The sequence below is a fragment of the Lagenorhynchus albirostris genome, chromosome 11, assembly GCF_949774975.1.
Source record: "Lagenorhynchus albirostris chromosome 11, mLagAlb1.1, whole genome shotgun sequence".
Taxonomy (NCBI): Eukaryota; Metazoa; Chordata; class Mammalia; order Artiodactyla; family Delphinidae; genus Lagenorhynchus; species Lagenorhynchus albirostris.
In genome coordinates this window covers 96,810,711-96,830,517 of record NC_083105.1, presented here as the reverse complement: position 1 = coordinate 96,830,517, position 19,807 = coordinate 96,810,711, and the positions used below count along the sequence as shown (strand labels likewise).

Genomic DNA, 19,807 nt, shown 5'->3' with positions numbered 1-19,807 from the left:
ATTCTTCTAGGTCTTTGTTAAACATTTCTTGCATCTTCTCAATCTTTGCCTCCATTCTTTTTCCGAGGTCCTGGATCATCTTCACTATCATTATTCTGAATTCTTTTTCTGGAAGGTTGCCTATCTCCACTTCATTTAGTTGTTTTTCTGGGGTTTTATCTTGTTCCTTCATCTGGTACATAGCCCTCTGCCTTTTCATTTTGTCTGTCTTTCTGTGAATGTGGTTTTTGTTCCACAGGTTGCAGGATTGTAGTTCTTCTTGCTTCTGCTGTCTGCCCTCTGGTGGATGAGGCTATCTAAGAGGCTTGTGGAAGTTTCCTGATGGGACGAACTGGTGGTGTGTAGAGCGGGGTGTTGCCCTGGTGGGCAGAGCTCAGTAAAACTTTAATCCCCTTGTCTGCTGATGGGTGGGGCTGGGTTCCCTCCCTGTTGGTTGTTTGGTCTGAGGTGACCCAACACTGGGGCCTATCTGGGCTCTTTGTTGGGGCTAATGGTGGACTCTGGGAGGACTCACGCCAAGGAGCACTTCCCAAAACTTCTGCTGCCAGTGTCCTTGTCCTCATGGTGAGACACAGCCACCCCCCATCTCAGCAGGAGACCCTCCAACACTAGCAGGCACGTCTGGCTCAGTCTCCTATGGGGTCACTGCTCCTTCTCCTGGGTCCCGATGCGCACACTACTCTGTGTGTGCCCTGCAAGAGTGGAGTCTCTGTTTCCCCCAGACCTGTCGAAGTCCTGCAATCAAATCCCGCTAGCCTTCAAAGTCTGATTCTCTAGGAATTCCTCCTCCTGTTGCTGGACCCCCAGGTTGGGAAGCCTGACGTGGGGCTCAGAACCTTCACTCCAGTGGGTGGACTTCTGTGGTATAACTGTTCTCCACTTTGTGAGTCACCCACCCAGCAGTTATGGGATTTGATTTTATTGTGATTGCGCCCCTCCTACTGTCTCATTGTGGCTTCTCCTTTGTTTTTGGATTGGGGTATCTTTTTTGGTGAGTTCCAGTGTCTTCCTGTCGATGATTGTTCAGCAGTTGGTTGTGATTCTGGTGTTCTCACAACAGGGAGTGACCTAACTTATCCTTTAATACATTAAATGTAAGTAGATTAAATTATCAAAAGGCTGAAATTGGCATACAGCTATATAAAAGGAAAAAAGTGATCCAATGATACATTGTCATTTTTGATTCAAAGACACAAGTAGCCTCGAAGTGAAAGGCCAGAAAAAGATATGCCATGAAACAGTAACCAAAAGAGAGCTAGAGGGCTTCCCTGGTGGCGCAGTGGTTGAGAGTCCACCTGCCGATACAGGGGACACGGGTTTGTGCCCCGGTCCGGGAAGATCCCATATGCCATGGAGCGACTAGGCCCATGAGCCATGGCCGCTGAGCCTGCGCGTCCGGAGCCTGTGCTCCACAACGGGAGAGGCCACAACAGTGAGAGGCCCGCATACCACAAAAAAAAAAAAAGAAGTAAAAAGAGAGCTAGAATTACTATACTAATATGAGACAATACAGACTTTCAGACAAAAATTGTTAACTAGAGACCAAAAAAAAGGACATAATGACAAAAGGTCAATCTATGAAGAAGAAATAACGATTATAAATATATGCACCTAATAACAGGTCTGAAAAACAAGCAAAAAACGCACAATATTGAAGGAAGAAATAGACAATTCAACAATAATAGCTGTAGAATTTAACATCCCACTTTCAATAATGGATAGAACAACCACAAGGAAAATCAACAAGGAAATAGACTTGAACAACAGTACATCTAACAGACATCCATGGAACACTTCAACACCCAACAGCAGCAAAATACATTTTCTCTAGTGCATATAAAACATTTTTCAGGGTAGAATATATGATTTTCAACTTCAGAATCTCTATTTAGGCCCTTTAAAAACTTTCTGTCTTTATTGATATTCTCTATTTGATGAGACATCATTCCCACACATTCTTCAGCTCTTTAGACATGATTTCTGTTAGCTCTTTGATCGTATTTAAAATAATTGACCCAAAGTCTTTATCTAGTAAGTACAACATCTGGGCTTCTTCAGGGACTCCTTCCTTCCTTCCTTCCTTCCTTCCTTCCTTCCTTCCTTCCTTCCTTCCTTCCTTCCTCCCTCCCTCCCTCCCTCCCTCCCTTCCTCCTCTTTCTTTCTGGCTGTGTTGGGTCTTCGTTGCTGCATGCGGGCTTTCTCTAGTTGCAGTGAGCCAGGGGCTACTCTTTGTTGCAGTGAGTGGGCTTCTCATTTCTCATTGCGGTGGCTTCTCTTGTTGCGGAGCATGGGCTCTAGCCACACGGGCTTCAGTAGTTGTGGCACACGGGCTTAGTTGCTCCATGGCATGTGGGATCTTCCCGGACCAGGGCTCGAACCCATGTCCTCTGCACTGACAGATGGATTCTTAACCACTGCGCCACTAGGGAAATCCCAGAGACTATTGCTATTGATTGCTTTTTTTTTTCCCCTGTGTATAGGTGATACTTTCTTGTTTCTCATAATTTTTTTTATTAAACATCTCAAAAAATAATATGTGGCAGCTCGGGAAAGCAAATTCTCCTGCCTCCTCAGGGTTTATCATTTTGCAACTTCTTAGACTAGTTATTTGTTCAGTGACTTTTTCAAATAATTCCAAAGAATTTTTCAGTGTCAGAGTTTTTCAAAGTCCCTATAGATATCTCACGCCTCAGCTTTTCTTGTTAAGCTTTCTGGTTAGTCTACTGTGGGTGTCAGCATCTCAGGCAGCTGTGATGTTGAAACATTCCGGAAAAGCTCTTCCCTCCCTCCCTAAGGTGGTTAGTACCAGGCAAGTTCGTGTGAAGTTGAATAAAGAGCCTTTCCAGTGGTCTTACAGGGAACCCCTAGCAGATAGATCAAATAATGACATTTCTTTGGGAATGAGATCCTTTCTGTTCCCTGCCAGTATTAGAAGTGCAGACTGTTATTTTAAGGCTGCCATGGAACTGGGGGGATGGGACTAAGGTAAGTTAAAATGCCACAAAACTCATTGCTGTTACCAGGGTTCAGCTCTTTTTCTTAACTAAATGTTCCTTGGATTGCTGAATGCCTTAGGTTAATTTTGAATTCTAGAGCTGATTCTGACCATTCTTGCCAGGCTTTTTTGGTTGCTTTTATGGAGGGACAAACTTTTGGAGGTTCTTACTGTATGATTTTTGCTGAAATCACCTTAATTAGATTAGGCCTTTTTGCTCTCATTATTTCTTTCATTCATTCCTATTTATTAAATGCCTACCACAGCCAGACACTGTTCTAAGAGGCCTGAGGATACAGTGTGTTCTTCCCTGGGGCTCACATGTTATATAACCACAGTAATAAAATAGCGGCTGGTGGTATAATGTAATTTTATCCAGTATCTTGCTATGAAGAATTTGTGTCCTGTTGGTTAAGTAGTCAACAAAAACGTATTGAACGATTACTATGTGCCCAGCATTGCTGACTTTCCAGGAAAACTTTTGTTCTACTCTCACATAAATCCCTTATAGTCTACTTCTCCAGAAGGAAGATTATACTTCACAGGAAGCACTTACATCTGTTCTGCTACCTCTCCCCCTCCTCCCCCTCCCCCAAATAGTCCAGTCAGATTCAAAAAGAGTGGCTTAATATGGATAAGACAGTGCCTCATAGTCAAAATAATATGGTTAGGCCTGAGGAGGAAGGTCGTGACTTTCAAAAAAGAAGATTTTCTTTTGTTGAGGTGGGGAGGGGGGTGGGGGGGGCGGTAAAGGATTTAAAGTTAAAAAGTAAGAGCGATAAAGGCATAATGAAAACCTGTATGAAAGAGGTTCCCTGAAACTTCTCAATTACACACTGTACTCCTTTGAACTTTTCCTTATAACTCTAACCCAGCCCACAGTTCTGTCTTCTAAATGAGTAATACCTGTAGCCATGCTTTAGGTACTAAATCATGCTATTCAAGGCATTTCTTTAGTATTTTTGTTATTAGACTTTTTGTGTGTATCTTATTTTATGAAATATTTTCTTTGAAGTCAAAGAAAAGGTCTTCAAATATTTCCCCTATTGCTGACATGCTGAAGGTGTTTTATATATATAAATCAAATACACACACACACACACACACACACACACACCATTTATAATTGGCTCTGCAGGGTCAGCTGGCAGACTGGACACTAGCTACAAACACAGTCACACTCTGAGGCACTGATTGAGGTTAGGGCTTCAACGTATAAATTTTGAGGGGACAGAATCCATTCTATAACATTGATCAATAGATATTTGTTGAAAAAAAGTCCTTTTCCCAAGTATAATCTGAGCACGTGATCTCTCTGTTTCTCCTTTGCCTCTTTTATTAGGAACTTTCTGTTTTCTTTCACTTCTTGCTTAGGAAACTAACTGCTGGTTCAGGTACTGTCAAAGCTTGGGTGGGGTTGGGTGGCAACTGCATTTGCCCTGATGCATTCATATTTGAACGTTGACATATTGCATAGTTCACTTGATGAATGGGTTTGGAAAAGAAAGAATTGAGTCTATAATTAGTAGGGAAGGATGGAGGAGACCCAGAGGTAAGCAAGGAGTGGCCCCAGCTCCAGGCGTGTTTTCCCTTTCCTTTTCCTCAATAGTATGACTTGCTTTGGTTACTTCCTGCTCTCCAGAGGTGGAGTCAGTTAGGCTTCTACAGAAGAGCTGGTATTACTGGAGCTGGACGATTCTCCTTACACAGATCAGCAGACCTACAGTGGGACAGAAACAGGCCTTTCTCTGCTGGCTTCCTCTGGAATGAGGAGAGCAGAAAGCTGGCTTGCTGAGAATATCATAGTACTAATGTGTATCCTAGGAGACTACCAAGTAAAGAGAGCTACTCTCATTTTGGACAGCAAAGTATTCAAAGAAAATGTTAGCAGATGGAAGACCAAAGAATATGTGTGAAAAAGTGGAAATAATCTGGAAATGAGAAAATAACATCCTGGAGCAGAAGGGTGTGGGACAAAATATAAAATATATAGAAAAGGATCAGGAAAGCTGGGATGAAATAAAGAAAAAAAATTCCAAACACACCAGGACAAATTTTTTCCTTAGTTGTACTGAGTACTTATTACCACTATTTTTTTTTTTTGAGGATGAATAGGAAATTTTTATGAGTACCCCTTAGTTATGCCTAAGATAATACATAGAACACTATAATAAGCTATTAGGATAAGATAATAAGATAATCTATAATTATATGATATACTATTGATATAATTCTTACTCCAGAAATACTTTTACTGTTTACAGTAAAAGGTCCGTGGACAAGAACTCTTTCAGATAATATGTTATGACATCTATTTAGGCTAACACCCTCAAGTCAGGATTCTAATACCCAAACAAAACCAAGTGAGCTAACTCTTTACAAAATACCCTTTAACACAGCTGCTTTTTCTGTTTGTACCACATGACATGCCAACCATAAGACTTTATGCAGCCTAACTTTTGGAGATTTTTACACCCTCAACATTTTCCCCCCGCCAAATTCCAGGCATATTATCAGGCTGTTAACTACATTTACATAGATTTTAAAATGGATCAGAAAAGAAAAAAATAATTGGTGGGCCAATTTGATTGACAAGAATGGTAAAGGAAAATAAACAACTTCCAATGGAAGATCAGTTAGGCTTCTACAGAGGAGCTGGTATTACTGGAGTTGGGCGATTCTCCTTACACAGAAAGCAGAGACAGAGTGATGGACAAAGGAGAGACAGAACTTGCCAAAATCAAGCTTCAATCATGTTCCTATCACATGCCAGTGTTACGGGCAAACCACATTTATGGGGACTTCAGGGAGTGTTTATGCTCTGGAGTTTATTCAAATTCAGCTGTAGTTTGATTGAAATTGAGAGCAGAAATGTAGAGGTTTCCTGATTTTAACTCAAAGTAGTGTATTTGGGCTGTATTAGTATTAATATAATACTTAAATAGTGAAGCACGTTTGAAATTTCTTTTTCTCCCCAACCTTACTGAGATATAATGGATAAATAACAATGTGTATGATGAAGGCATATAATGTGACGATTTGATAAATGTATATGTTGGTAAATGATTACCACAATAATTATCATTTTGTGTGTATACGGTGAGAATATTTAAGATCTGTTCTCTTTGCAAATTTCAAAATACTGTATTGCTAACTATAGTCATCATGCTGTACATTACATCCCCAGAACTTATTCATCTTATAACTGAAAATTTGTACCCTTTGACCAACATCTCCCCATTTCTCCTACTCCCCAGCACCTGGCAACCACCATTTTACTGTGTCTATGAGTTTGAGTTTTTCAGATTCCACACATAATTGAGATAACACAGTATTTGTCTCTCTCCGTGTGACATTTCACTTAGCATAATGCCCTCAAGGTACATCCATGACATCTCAAATGGCAGGTTTTCCTTCTTTTTATGGCTGAAAGTATTCCACTGTGTGTGTGTGTGTGTGTGTGTGTGTGTGTGTGTGTGTGTGTGTGTGTATATATATATATATATATATATATATATATACACCACATTTTCTACATCCATTCATCCACTGATGGGCACTTAGGTTGCTTCCATGTCTTGGCTGTTGTGAGTAATGCTGTGCTGAGCATAGGGGTCCAGATGAACTTTAGCGATAATAATTTCATTTCCTTTTGATATATGTGATATATATAAGTGGGATTGCTGGATCATATGGTAGTTCTACTTTTAATTTTTTGAGGAACCTCCTTACTGTTTTCCATAGTGGCTGCACCAATTTACATTCCCATCAACAGTGAACAAGGGTTCCCATTTTTCCACATTTTTGCCAACACTTGTTATGTCTTTTTGATAATAGCCATCCTAACAGGTGTGAGACAATATCTCATTGCGGTTTTGATTTGCATTTCGCTGAAGATTTGTGATGTTGAACACCTTTTCATGTACCTGTTGGCCATTTCTATGTCTTTGGGAAAATGTCTATTCAGGTCCTTTGCCCATTTTTTTTTGGCTGTACTGCACAGCTTGTGGGATCTTAGTTCCCTGACCAGGGATCAAACCCGTGCCCCATGCAGTGGAAGCGTGGAGTCCTAACCACTGGACCACCAGGGAATTCCCTCTTTTGCCCATTTTTTAAATTGAATTGTTTTTGCTATTTTGCTAGTTGTATAAGTTCCTATATATAGTGGATATTCATTCCTTATCAGTTTGCAGATATTTTCTCCCATTCCATAGGTTGCCTTTTTATGTTGTTGATTATTTCTTTTGCTGTGAAGAAACTATTTCATTGGATGTATTGTTTATTTTTGCTTTTGTTACTTATGCTTTGGGTGTCATATCCAAAAAATTATTGCTAAGACCAAAGTCAATGAGATTTTCCCCTATGTTTTCTTATAGGAATCTATGGCTTCAGATCTTACATTTAAGTCTTTAATTAATTTTAATTTTTGTGAGTGTCGTAAGACAGTATTCCAATTTCATTCTTTTGCATGTGAATATCCAGTTTTCCCAACACCATTTGAAAAGACTATATCTTTCCCAGTGAGTATTCTTGGATCCCTTGCCAAATATTAGTTGACTGTATATGCATGGGCTTATTTCTGGGCTCTCAATTCAGTTTCATTGGTCTATGTGTCTGTTTTTATGTTAGTACTATACTGTTTTGTTTACTATAGCTTTGTAATGTAGTTTAAAAATCAGAAAGTGTGATGCCTCCAGCTTCATTCTTCTTTCTCAAGATTGCTTTGGCTATTTGGGGTCTTCTGTGGTTTCATATGAATTTTAGGAGTGTTTGTTTTATTGCTATAAAAGTGCCATTGGAACTTTGCTAAAGATCACATTGAATCTACAGATTGCTTTGGATAGTGTGGGCATTTTGATAATATTAATAATTCTGATTCATGTATTGAGCTATCTTTCCCTTTATTTGTGTCTTCTTCAATTTCTTTCATTAATGTCTTATAGTTTTCAGTGTACAGATCTTTCACCTCCTTAGTTAAATTTATTGCTATGTATTTTATTGTTTTAGATGCTGTTATAAATGGGATTGTTTCATTTTTTTTTTAGATAATTTGTTTTTTGAAATTTATAAAGTCACGACTGGCCCTATCAGCAGTTAAAAAGCTATCTGAGGGCTTCCCTGGTGGCGCAGTGGTTGAGAGTCCGCCTGCCGATGCAGGGGACATGGGTTCGTACCCTGGTCTGGGAAGATCCCACATGGTGCGGAGCAGCTGGGCCCGTGAGCCATGGCCGCTGAGCCTGTGCATCCGGAGCCTGTACTCCACAATGGGAGAGGCCACAACAGTGAGAGGCCCGTGTACCATAAAAAAAAAAAAAAAAAAAAAGCTATCTGATACAACCCTTCATGGTCACCTCAGGGACGGGTAGATAGAAAAGGAAAGGGTTGGTTTAGGATAGAAGCATATACTTAAAAGGAAGTAGTTATTAATAATAGAAAGAAGATGAAATATAGTTCAGGATATCTCAGAATTCTGATTTCATGTTTCTCTAAATTGGTATTCATTTTCATATAAACTTTCTGTAGACTATGATTGTATTTGTAATAAAACTGATTATTTACTTAAGAACTTATTGAATGTAGAATAAAACGTAAATTGGATGTACTGGTTTCCCCTTCTGTCCACATCAGTCAGGGCCTGCAAGAAGCAACCACAAAATGTTCCATACCTAACAAAAAGCTTCGGTATGTGCATGTGTGTGTGTGCCTATTGTGTGTATTTGTCCTAGGATCCCACAAGCCACGCAGTGGCACGGCCCAGGGAAAAAAAGCAAAAAACAAAAACCAGCAACAAATACAAAATTGCAACTGAGAAAAGTGTTACAAAAAACTTGTAAGAGATTTTATTAAAGGAATTTGCACAAGTAAATGGATGTCAGAGGAGGTCTTTGTGAGCAGAACTTCCCTCAGACCCTGGGAAGTGGGCTCCTGCCCAGGTTCTGTGCCTCACTGGACCCAAACTTTGGAATGCTTTCCTCAAAAATTTACAAGTCCCATTCTGATGCCTGGGACAAGCTGAGGCTGTAGGAATGAGGGGAACATGGACGGATTATTTTAAACTGTAGATAGGAGTTCCCTAGTGCATTCCTAACAAGGATCTGATGGGATATTTATGGACGATCCAATCATGATCTCATCAATAACCACCAGTATTGACTGATTAACTGAAGGTTCCTAGGTGCCAGGTACTATATTAAATGTGGGAGTTACAATAATTAGCAAAACAGAGTCCCTGCCCTCACAGCTTATGTAGTCTGACTGTGCATACTGGAGAGGTTTCCAAATGAATTTAGATGTGACTCTTACATTCTGGGCCTTCAAATGCTAACTACTCCAGGGTGTAGGTTTAAGTTAATGTTCATTGTTTTCCTTATGCATCATTGCTTATATGGATAGATCTTAAAGAAAATTGTAGACAATAAAGCACAGAGGCAGCCCTTCGTATTTTTCTGCGCAATTCTCCTTTCCCATCAAGGGAGAGTTCATTTGGATTCATTTCACAAAGACCTCACTAATGTTGGCATCTTATTTCTTCTATCCCATATGGTTACTATTTTCATTTTATTCCGGGTAGCAGAGTACCAAACTAAAGAAGTCCTGGGAGGACCAAACTACAAGAGACAGAGGATGAAGAGAGAAGGAAGACAGTTTCATGGCCTCTTTCTTTTTTAAAAAAAATTTTATTTTTTAATTTTTTATTGAGGTATAGTTGATTTGCAATGTCGAGTTAATTTATGCTGTACGGCAAAGTGATTCAGATATCTATCTATCTCTATATATATTTATACTTTTTAAAAAATATTCTTTTCCATTATGGTTTATCATAGGATATTGAATGTGGTTGTCTGTGCTATACAGTAAGACCTTGTTTATCCATTCTATATATAATAGCTTACATCTGCTAATCTCAGCCTCCCACTCCATCCCTCCATCCCTCCCCTAACCCCCTCCCTCTGGAGTCTCTTGGCCTCTTTCTATTGGGCTTTGGTAGGAGCAATGCAGAAGAGAGGTTGACATTCTGTGCCTTTATTATCAGAGCTTTGCTCTAAACTCCAGGAAGCCTTTCTGACTAAACTACTCTTAGAGCCAACATTACAGCGCAGTTCTCAAAGTGTGGTCCCTGGCCCAGCAGCATCAGCATCACCTGAGAACTTGTTCAAAATGCAAATTCTCAAGCCCAGCTACAGACCAATGAATCAAAAACTCTGGGACTGGGGCCCAGCAAGATGTATTTCAACAAACATTTTTCTGTGTCTCCCTTATTAATAAATCAATTAAGGCAAAAGATGGGCTCTTCTCCCTATAGTATATGAAGTATGTGAAGTTACCTATAAGAAAGAATAATTAGTTAATAATGCCACAAATCATAAAGTCATACCAGACAAGAGCCCCAAAGAGGGAAGGACCATTGAAAGGGTTTGGGAGATCAGGAGCCAAGTGAATTATTTTGAAGGTAATGAAGAGATGGATAGGATGAGGGATAACTTTTGCCCTTTACTCCTCATTTATATGTTTATACTGAGTACTCAGGCTAGGAGAAGGAAGACAGATAAGCTTTAATTCTCACTCAAAAGAGTTTGACAGTATAGGTGGGGAAAAGAGGCATGTAAGTAAGTGACAAGACAAGGTAGATAGTGCTGTGGTCAATTCACTAGGTACTGAAGTTTGGGGCAGAGAAGAAAGGAATTAGTTCTATCTGGAGCACTGGAGTATATGAGGTGGGTTAGAAATGCCTTCACAGAGGTATTAGTTGAATCTGGAAGGACTTTGAGAAATTCTCCCAGTAGAGAAGAAAAGGCAATTCAGGCAAAGGGAATGGCATGGACAAAAGCATATGTATGAAGAAGCAGTCTTTCAGGTTTTTTCCATCTGCTTTGCTGTGTCACTCTGTGCCTTCTGCTGATCATGTGGAACCCTCAATGCCCCAAAAAGAAGTAAACATCTTTCTACAAATCTTTTTCTTTTTAATGAAAGTTGCAAGTTTTTTTTTTTTAAATGAGACTTTTTTTTTTAACAAGTTTATTTTCTTTTTCTTTTTTTTTTATATTTTATTTATTTATTTTTGGCTGTGTTGGGTCTTCGTTTCTGTGCAAGGGCTTTCTCTAGTTGCAGCGAGCAGGGGCCACTCTTCATCGTGGTGCGCGAGCCTCTCCCTGTCGCGGCCTCTCTTGTTGTGGAGCACAAGCTCCAGACGCGCAGGCTCAGTAGTGTGGCTCAAGGGCCTAGCCGCTCCGTGGCATGTGGGACCTTCCCAGACCAGGGCTCGAACCCGTGTCCTCTGCGTTGGCAGGCAGATTCTCAACCACTGCGCCACCAGGGAAGCCTGCAAGTTTTTTAATTTAAGAAATACTAGAACTAATTTAATTTGTCCTATTTTTTCCAACCTCCAGATCTTTATTGATTATCAATTATTATATTTTAATTTTTAATTGCATTAAAACACATAATATAAAATGTACCCTTGGGCTTCCCTGGTGGCGCAGTGGTTGAGAGTCCGCCTGCCGATGCAAGGGACGCGGGTTCGTGCCCCGGTCCAGGAAGATCCCACATGCCGCGGAGCGGCTGGGCCCGTGAGCCATGGCCGCTGAGCCTGCGCGTCCGGAGCCTGTGCTCCGCAACGGGAGAGGCCACAAGGGTGAGAGGCCCGCGTACCGCAAAAAAAAAAAAAAAAAAAAAAAAAAAAGTATCCTCTTCACAATTTCTAAGCGTACAGAGTTCGGTGTATTCACATTGTTATGTCACAAGTCCACAGATCTTGCCTTATTTTACTCTTCAAAATGTTAATTGCTTGAAAGTTGCTAACCCTACAAAAGGGTGCTCCATCATAATTTTTAATAATACTAAAGCAAAATTTGCAGAAAGCTTACTGTGTGCCAGACACTGTGCTAGGCACTTCCCATTCATCAAGTCATTTGATTTTTATACCAACTCTATAATATAGGTGCTATTATTGTTCTCATTTTGTAGATGAATAAACAAAAGCACAGAGAGGTTAACAACTTGTCATGGGTCACACAACTAATAAATGGCATCCTCTGTACAGATTCTTTGTACAATTATCTTTCTTCTGCAAGATGGTGTCTTATGGTTGCTGGAGCAGTAAATAGATGTTTTAAATCTCCCTTAGCAGTGAAGTTAACTTCCTAGGTATCCAAGTTAAATACATGTCATGTAAATAAGCACCCCTCCCTAACTTAGGTATTACTATTTTTTCATTGCATAGCTAATATATTATTGGACGTGCATAGCTGGAACCATACTTGTCTCCATTCTCACTTCTCTTTTAGATCCACATGGTTGGAAAATGTTCAGCAGAATCCCAAAGTTAAAAAATCTTATAAACTAAAATCAAAGGGCCAGGGTAAAAGAAGATTCTTGGCTGAAGAGAATGAAGGTGTATTTCTGTGATTTTAGAAAAGCTGTGAGAAGTAGACATGTGTAGTGGTGGGCCCTGAACATGTTACAAAGGGAAGAAGAGAGGAAAAATTTAGAAGCAGAAAATTCAAAGTAGGAGGAGAGAAGGAAAAGGTGCCAAAGGAAGTATGCTAAGCAGGTTCTACAAACTTTCTTTCTTCATTTTTCAGTTCCTTTGTTTTGACATGTAGAACACTACCTCTACATTGCAGCTCAGAATGAATTATATTTTTGCTTTAGGCAGTCATTTATCTTTTAGAGTGATTGAAAATTGATTTAAATGCCTTTTATATTTTATTTGATATAATTTCCAGAGATCTTCATTTATTTGTGCAGTTTCTGTATGGTGTGTTATTCCAGGGGTCGGCATTTACTTTTTTCTGTAGATAATCAGATAGTACATAATGCAGGCTTTGCATTACCACATAGTTTCTAATAATCCCGCAAATCTACTATAGCACAAAATAGACACTGATAATATGTAAACAAATGAATATTACTGTGCTCCAATAAAACTTTATTTACAAAACCCGTGAAAGGCTGGATATGACCAACAGGCCATAGTTTGTCAACCCCTGTTTTATCTTCTAACTTAATTAAGAACTCCCTTTAATATTGCTTGTAGCATAGATCTGCTGGCAATAAATTCTCTCAGCTTTTGTTTGTCTGAAAAACTCTTTATCCCTTTCATTATTGAAAGATATTTTTGCTGGGTACAGAATGCTGATTTCCATTTTTTTCCCCCTCCTTTTAGTACTTTAAAGATGTCAATCCACTGTCTTCTGGATAATATTGTTTTTCATGAGGAGTTTGCTGTAATTCTTTTTTTTTATATATATATATATAATGTGTCTTTTATTCTCTGGCCACCTCCAAGACTCCCTATTTATCTCTGGTTTAGAGAAGTTTGAACATGATGGATTAGGTGTGTTTTATTTTAGCATTTATCCTGCTTGGACTTCTCTATGATTCCTGGATCTATTGTTTGATGTTTTGCATTACTTTTGGAAAACTCTCATGTGTTATCTCTTCAGACATTTCTTCTGCTTGTTCTTTCTCTCTTCTAGGATTCTAATAACTTGTACATTAAACCATTTGATATTGTCCCACAGCTCTTGGATACTCTGTTCTATTTCTTTCTCCTCTTTTCTCTTGATGTTTCAGTTTAGGTAATCCTAATGACCTATCTTCAAGGTAGATATTGGTTTATTATTTCCTTAGCTGTGTCAGGTTTAGTAATGCGCCTTTAGGAGGAGCTGCTCATCTCTGATACCATAGTTTTTATTTTCAGCATTTTTTTTTTTTTGCGATACTTTTTTTTTTTTTTTGCCCCTCCTTCAGTTTCAGGAGACCTCTGAAAATACTGGCCTAGAACTCTTGACTGAGGACTGTTTCTTTTCCCTCCCCCAGGGTAGAATTTTTTTCCTTCTATCCTTTTCTTGGCAACAATGGGTTTTTACCTGTGCAAAAATGGGGGCAACAGTATTTGCTGCTCCCCCCCAGAGGCTTGAGACTTTTGAGAGAAGAGTATGGGCATCTGGGCCCTTTCCTGCAGTGATAGAGAATATTGTCCACTCTGCCTGTACTACTAAGAGAGGCTTAATTTAGTCTGTCATCCTCTCCTGGTCTTTCTTGTGAGCACCTGGTCAAGGTCTTGGAAAAGAACCCGTGAGTAACAACAAACTTCCCTTGCCTCTGTGGCATACAGAGGTTTTGTTGGTAGTTGCTCAAGCCCACACAGGCCTTTAGTAGTTCATTAAAACTTTAGCTGTATTCTTCTTATCTGCTTCTCTGACGGCCCCAATACTTCCCATGTTCTGGTACAGATGAGACAGTCCGCACATCCAGTCTCTGCTCTGGAGGAACTGTGTCTCCTTAGATTGCAGGCTACTTAGTTGAGCGGCAGCCTTGACTCAGCTCTCAGATTCAACTTTTTGGTTCAAGAAAAGTTGTGATTTTGCAGTTTGTCTGGCTTTTCCTCACTGCCAGGGAGAGAGCAATGCTCTCTCCAGTTTTTTACATCTATAAAGGAAGTGGAAATTCCTAAAAATTGTTTTCTATCATATTTCCTCCCCCCACCCCTTCAGTTAGTATTGCAAACGATTCCTTTTGTCCTGAAAACATTACTTTAAATGCCTGAATAGAATTGCTTTGTATTAATACGGCAGTTTATTCAACCAAGCTCATATTATGGGGCATTGTAATAGACTTAATGTTTTATTTTCCCAGCATCTTTACCCCAACTCACTTCTTTCTTCCTTTATTTATTTATTTTTTTAATTTTTTATTGTTTAATTCAACTTTTATTCACATAATCAACCCTTGGCTCTGACTCTCATTAGCTCTTATTAAACATCTCTGAGCCTTAGTTTCTTTTCTTTTTTTTTTTTTTTTAGCGGTGCGCGGGCCTCTCACTGTTGTGGCCTCTCCCGTTACGGAGCACAGGCTCCGGACGCGCAGGCTCAGCGGCCATGGCTCACGGGCCCAGCCGCTCCGCGGCATGTGGGATCCTCCCGGACGGGGGCACGAACCCGTGTTCCCTGCATCGGCAGGCGGACTCTCAACCACTGCGCCACCAGGGAAGCCCCGCTTCCTTTTTTTCAAACTGTGATTCTCTTCCTTCCTCCCTTCCTCTCTCCCTCCCTCCCTCCCTTCCTCTCTCCCTCCTTCCTTCCTTCCTTCCGGCTGCACCGGGTCTTAGTTGTGGTACACAGGATCTTTTAGTTGAAGCATTCGAACTCTTAGTTGTGGCATGCATGTGGGATCTAGTTCCCCGACCAGGGATTGAACCCGGGCCCCCTGCAATGGGAGCGTGGAGTCTTACCCACCAGACCACCAGGGAAGTCCACAACACTTCTTTCTTTAGAGAATTTTTCCTCCCCAATTCCATGTGGCTCTATGGGGCTATCAATCACAGTAGCCTATCACTAAGGCCTCAGAATGACCCAGGAACTCCCAGTCATAGTAGCCTGGCTACAATGATTGATTCAGAAGTGAGCATGTGAAAGGAGGAACAAAATCTTCAGAAATTTCTATAACTTAGATGAAAATTTTTATCTACTGGGATCCTAGAGCTGGAGATTCTGGATTGAGGACTCACAGCTGCCATCTTTCCCACCACTTGAAGGAAATCCTATGTGCGGCAGGAGATGAACAAATAAGACAGAAAGATTGGGGGGGAAAATGAGTCCTGGCAGGATCAAGTCTCTAATTCCAGGTCATAAAGTTTTCAGAGTTTCTCTGGTTCAGTTCTTTCTTTATGTCTGATCCTCTCCAGTTATTCAAAACTCTTTTTTGTTTAAGTTGGCTTGATTTGGGTTGGTCATTGGTCCTAGAAAGTATCCTCACTAATTTGTACTTTAGGTGGCTTTCAGGAATTGCCATTATAAAGAACAATGGGAAGAAACTCAGAGTGGACACGTTTTCTGTGTACGTGCCTGCTGTCATTCCCCATAAAAATACATTCCCAGAATAGGAGTCAGAGAATATGCAAATCTGAAAGGCTTTTGATGTGTATTGTGAAACTGCCCTTAAAGATTGTCCACTTTGTATTTCTTCTATGAGTTTATATGTTCCTATTTCCATACAGTCACAATAATACTTATTATTAATTTTAAAAATTCCCAGTTAGATAAATGTATACTTTTGTATTGATACTGCTCCCATTCCTGTGCTCCCAAATATGTCTTTTTTTTTTTTTAAGTGAGTGAGTTTTTTGTTTTTTTAAAAAATTTATTTGTTTTTGGCTGTGTTGGGTCTTCGTTTCTGTGCGAGGGCTTTCTCTAGTTGCGGTGAGCGGGGGCCACTCTTCATCGCGGTGCGTGGGCCTCTCACTGTCGCGGCCTCTCGTTGCGGAGCACAGGCTCCAGACGCGCAGGCTCAGTAGTTGTGGCTCACGGGCCCAGTTGCTCCGTGGCATGTGGGATCGTCCCAGACCAGGGCTCGAACCCGTGTCCCCCGCATTGGCAGGCGGACTCCTAATCACTGTACCACCAGCGAAGTCCCCCAAATAAGTCTTAATAGAATAATAAAAAGAGAAAAAAAGATCCAATGGGGATGGGAATTTGGAATAAAGCCAGAAAAAAGGGAAGGATCTAAAACTTGTTCTTAGAGTTTTACCGCTATGAATACTCAGCATGTTTTTTTTCCCCCCAAACAGGTTTTATAGACTGACTGAGCCAGTGTGAATGTTTCAGGGAGAAATAAATTTGAGGAAGTGAATAGAAGCCCTACCCTGGTATACCACCTCTGCCTGAGGCCCCAAAAGGTGATTGGCTGCGGCATCAGCCATAGCTCCATATATATGCCACAGTGGGTGAGCAGACCTCTGGTTCCTGGTCCTGGGGAATCTGTCCCACCCGCAAAGATGTGGGCTCAACTCCTTTTAGGAATATTGGCCTTATTGCCAGCCATGGCAGAAAGACGCCCCCTGTAAGTGGCTGGTGTCAGCGTTGATTTAGGGCAGGCGGCTTCTTTGTCTATCCTTCTCAAATATAACTATGGGGAACAGGAGATAACCTCTGGTTTATTTTAATTTCCTTCTCATCTTTTCCTTTCTTTGGTTTCACTTTTCCTTTACCCAGAGAGAAAAGGTAAGATGACAGGAAGAAACTTAAAAAAAAAATGATATTAAAATATAGTAGCCTCCTAGTACCCTGTTCTCTGTAGGAGAACTAATTTCCTCCGTGGTACCCTAGGTCCAGGTTCTCAATGATGGTCTACTGGTGGGAGGTTTAAGGCTGTAAACTGAGTTATTTGTTACTTTTCTGCTTCTCCCTTATAGAAAATAAGGCTCATAAAGACAGGGGCTTGGTCTGTTTAATTCATTGCTATATGCTGAGTGCTCAGGAGAGGGATTAATTTTGTATTAAATAGATGTATCATTACTGCCCTGAAATCCTTTTGCTTCTTCAACAGAAACTACCTGGTGACATTACCAGCTCTTCTTAAGTTCCCTTCTACTCAGAAGGTTTGTTTGGATCTGAGCCCTGGGTACGATGATGTAAAATTTACTATCAGTCTGGAGACCAAGGGCAAGACCCACACATTGCTAACACATTCTGGATCGGAGACGAAGCTCTTGCATTGCAAGTCCTTTTCAGTAAGTACAGGCTTAGCCCAACTGTAGTCCTCAACTTTCCTATTCTCCTTCCTGGGTATTCACTATAATTTCTCTTTAAGTATGTTTTCTGTAATTTTACTCTTGCCATGGCCTTTAAACCTATCTCTCCTAAACTTCAATTCCTGGACATAACTTCTGATATTATCCTCTGGCAACTTTTTAATGGCTCTACCCTTGCTACCCCTATCTAACTCATTTCTTTCCTTTGATTCTCCCTCTTGGGTTGAGACGGGTTGATTCTGTTCCCCCAGTCTCCTACTCCTTCCCAGAGCTCCCTTGTCTTGGCCAGGTACCACTTCCTTCTGGTGGCACAGAAGAAGTAGCCACGGTCCGGGTGAGAGGAACTGGAAATAAAATCAACTTTGAGGAGAAGAAAAGGGTTCTAATTCAGAGGCAGCAGAATGGCATCTTTATACAAACAGACAAACCTGTCTATAACCCAGGGCAGCAAGGTAAGAGGCACACAGATGGGATGAGACAAAAGCCTGGGAACAGCTGCACCCATCGGTAGAGGGGCTTTGTGGGTTGGTGGCAGGCCGGTGGACCAAGGAAGAGAGGGGGGTCTGGAGGGATGAAGGGTTATGGGTGTTGAATACATGCAGTACTACAAACGCAAAAGACTAGTTGGTGGAGTTGCTACTGTGTGTGTGTATCTAAAACAAAATACAGGGAAGTCCCCCGGTGGTCCAGTGATTAGGACCCGGTGCTTTCACTGCTGTGGGCCTGGGTTTGATCTCTGGTCGGGGGACTAAGATTCCACAAGCCGAGTGGTGCAGCCAAAACCACAAATAAGTCAATAAATAAAATAAAACAAAATACACATTTCTCTTGGAATGGAATTTGGCAGGTGTAACTGGATCCTTGGTTCTCACAGCAAGCTGCTTGTGTACAAATCAGAGAGCATCATCAAGGGCATTTGGCCGGAGCCCTGTGATTCGTATTTGTTCCTTCTGCCTTAGAAGGGGATTCCATTCTGAGGTTTCACAGTCAGGAGCCAGGAAGAAAAACCGTTTGGGGTGTGAGCTCTCTGTCAGACTAGGTTTTATTACAAAAGTAAAACCTGATGGGATTTTGCTGACTAAGAAGTATGTGTGAGGAAGCAGAAAGGGTAGAAGAAAGAAAGATTCTGAGAGGGGAAAAAAATCTCCTTTGCTAATGATGCCTGTTTCCTTCTAGTGCATTTTCGCATCGTCACCCTCACCAGCAACTTTGTTCCAGTGAATGACCAGGTGAGAATTTAGTTGGGAAGAGGGACAGGGAAAGGGAAAGGGGTAGGGCTGACTGAGAGAGAAGAGAGAAGAGAAGAGATTCTTTCCGGGGTGGGGAGGCCCTCTAGGTGCAGAACGCTTGTGGGAACTGGAGTTCTAGACTCCGGGCACACATCCAAATCGTCCCCGCCCTTGTCTGCCTGAAAACATGCAGAGGCATCTAGCTGACATGTTTGATAGCTGAGAACATCAATTAGGTTAACATTCCTGAGAGACGGTTCCATTTGCTGCTGTTTTTAAAAGAGTTTCTTGCAAACTTCAAGACTTTCCTTCCAGGAGTGACACCTAGTGGCTTTGCAGTTCAAATACTAAGAAATAATTCAGGAGTGTATTTAACAGAAGAAATAAGAATATCCACCCCCACCATCTTTTTTTTTTTTTTTTTTTTTGCTATGAGGCAAGGTAATTTATAGAGCAGACAATTCTTTTAAGGTAAAGTTCTGTTGCCAAAGGTAAAAATGTGGTAACATTTGGTGAATACTTAAATTTTCCTTGAACTACCTGATCGCTAGAATCATTAGCCTTATGATAGGTTTGCTCTCAATTTTTTTTTTCTTGTGTCATTTCTAAGTGCTTTTGAAAGACCTCTCAGACACTCCTGGCTGTCTTCTTTTTCCTTCAGTTACAGCCCATGTATTCAAATGGAAATTTAAAAGATAATTTTGGAGAAAGCATTACTTATATTTCCATCTCCATGTTTTCAGAACTGCTGTTTCCTTTCCCAGTGCACAGGGAAGCTATAAGCTTATTATTAATTGGTAGCCTCCTCCAACCACTACTTTCTTTCCTGATTTAGAATTCTTTTCAGTTTCTTCTTCGTATCAGCTGTATTCTTTATCAGTTGGGTGTAATATTAAGTACTTACTTCTTAAACAGAGTGTTGATTCCAGAGCTGAAAAGAGGGTATGCAAGGGTTAAAGTGTAGCCACAGCCAGTTATTTTAGACTCTACTGCCCCCTGGAGGTTGATCTCATTAGCTACCCCTCTTACATTATCTTTCCTATGCTCAAA

The 19,807-nt window shown here is 40.7% G+C and overlaps 1 protein-coding gene across 2 annotated transcripts in view; it reads left to right on the top strand.

Moving 5' to 3' along the window:
• Positions 1-16,749: 16,749 nt before the first annotated feature.
• A2ML1 (alpha-2-macroglobulin like 1) overlaps positions 16,750-19,807 on the top strand; it is a 42,498-nt gene continuing 39,440 nt past the window's right edge. Inside the window, exons 1-4 of one of the 2 annotated variants that reach the window (XM_060166941.1) lie at positions 16,750-16,837; positions 17,324-17,507; positions 17,818-17,980; positions 18,705-18,757. In XM_060166941.1, the coding sequence (XP_060022924.1) occupies positions 16,773-16,837; positions 17,324-17,507; positions 17,818-17,980; positions 18,705-18,757 (465 nt within the window). In that variant the 5' untranslated portion in view covers positions 16,750-16,772. Of the gene's footprint in view, positions 16,838-17,323; positions 17,508-17,817; positions 17,981-18,704; positions 18,758-19,807 lie in introns of those variants that run through there. The other variant, XM_060166942.1, reaches the window with a different exon arrangement.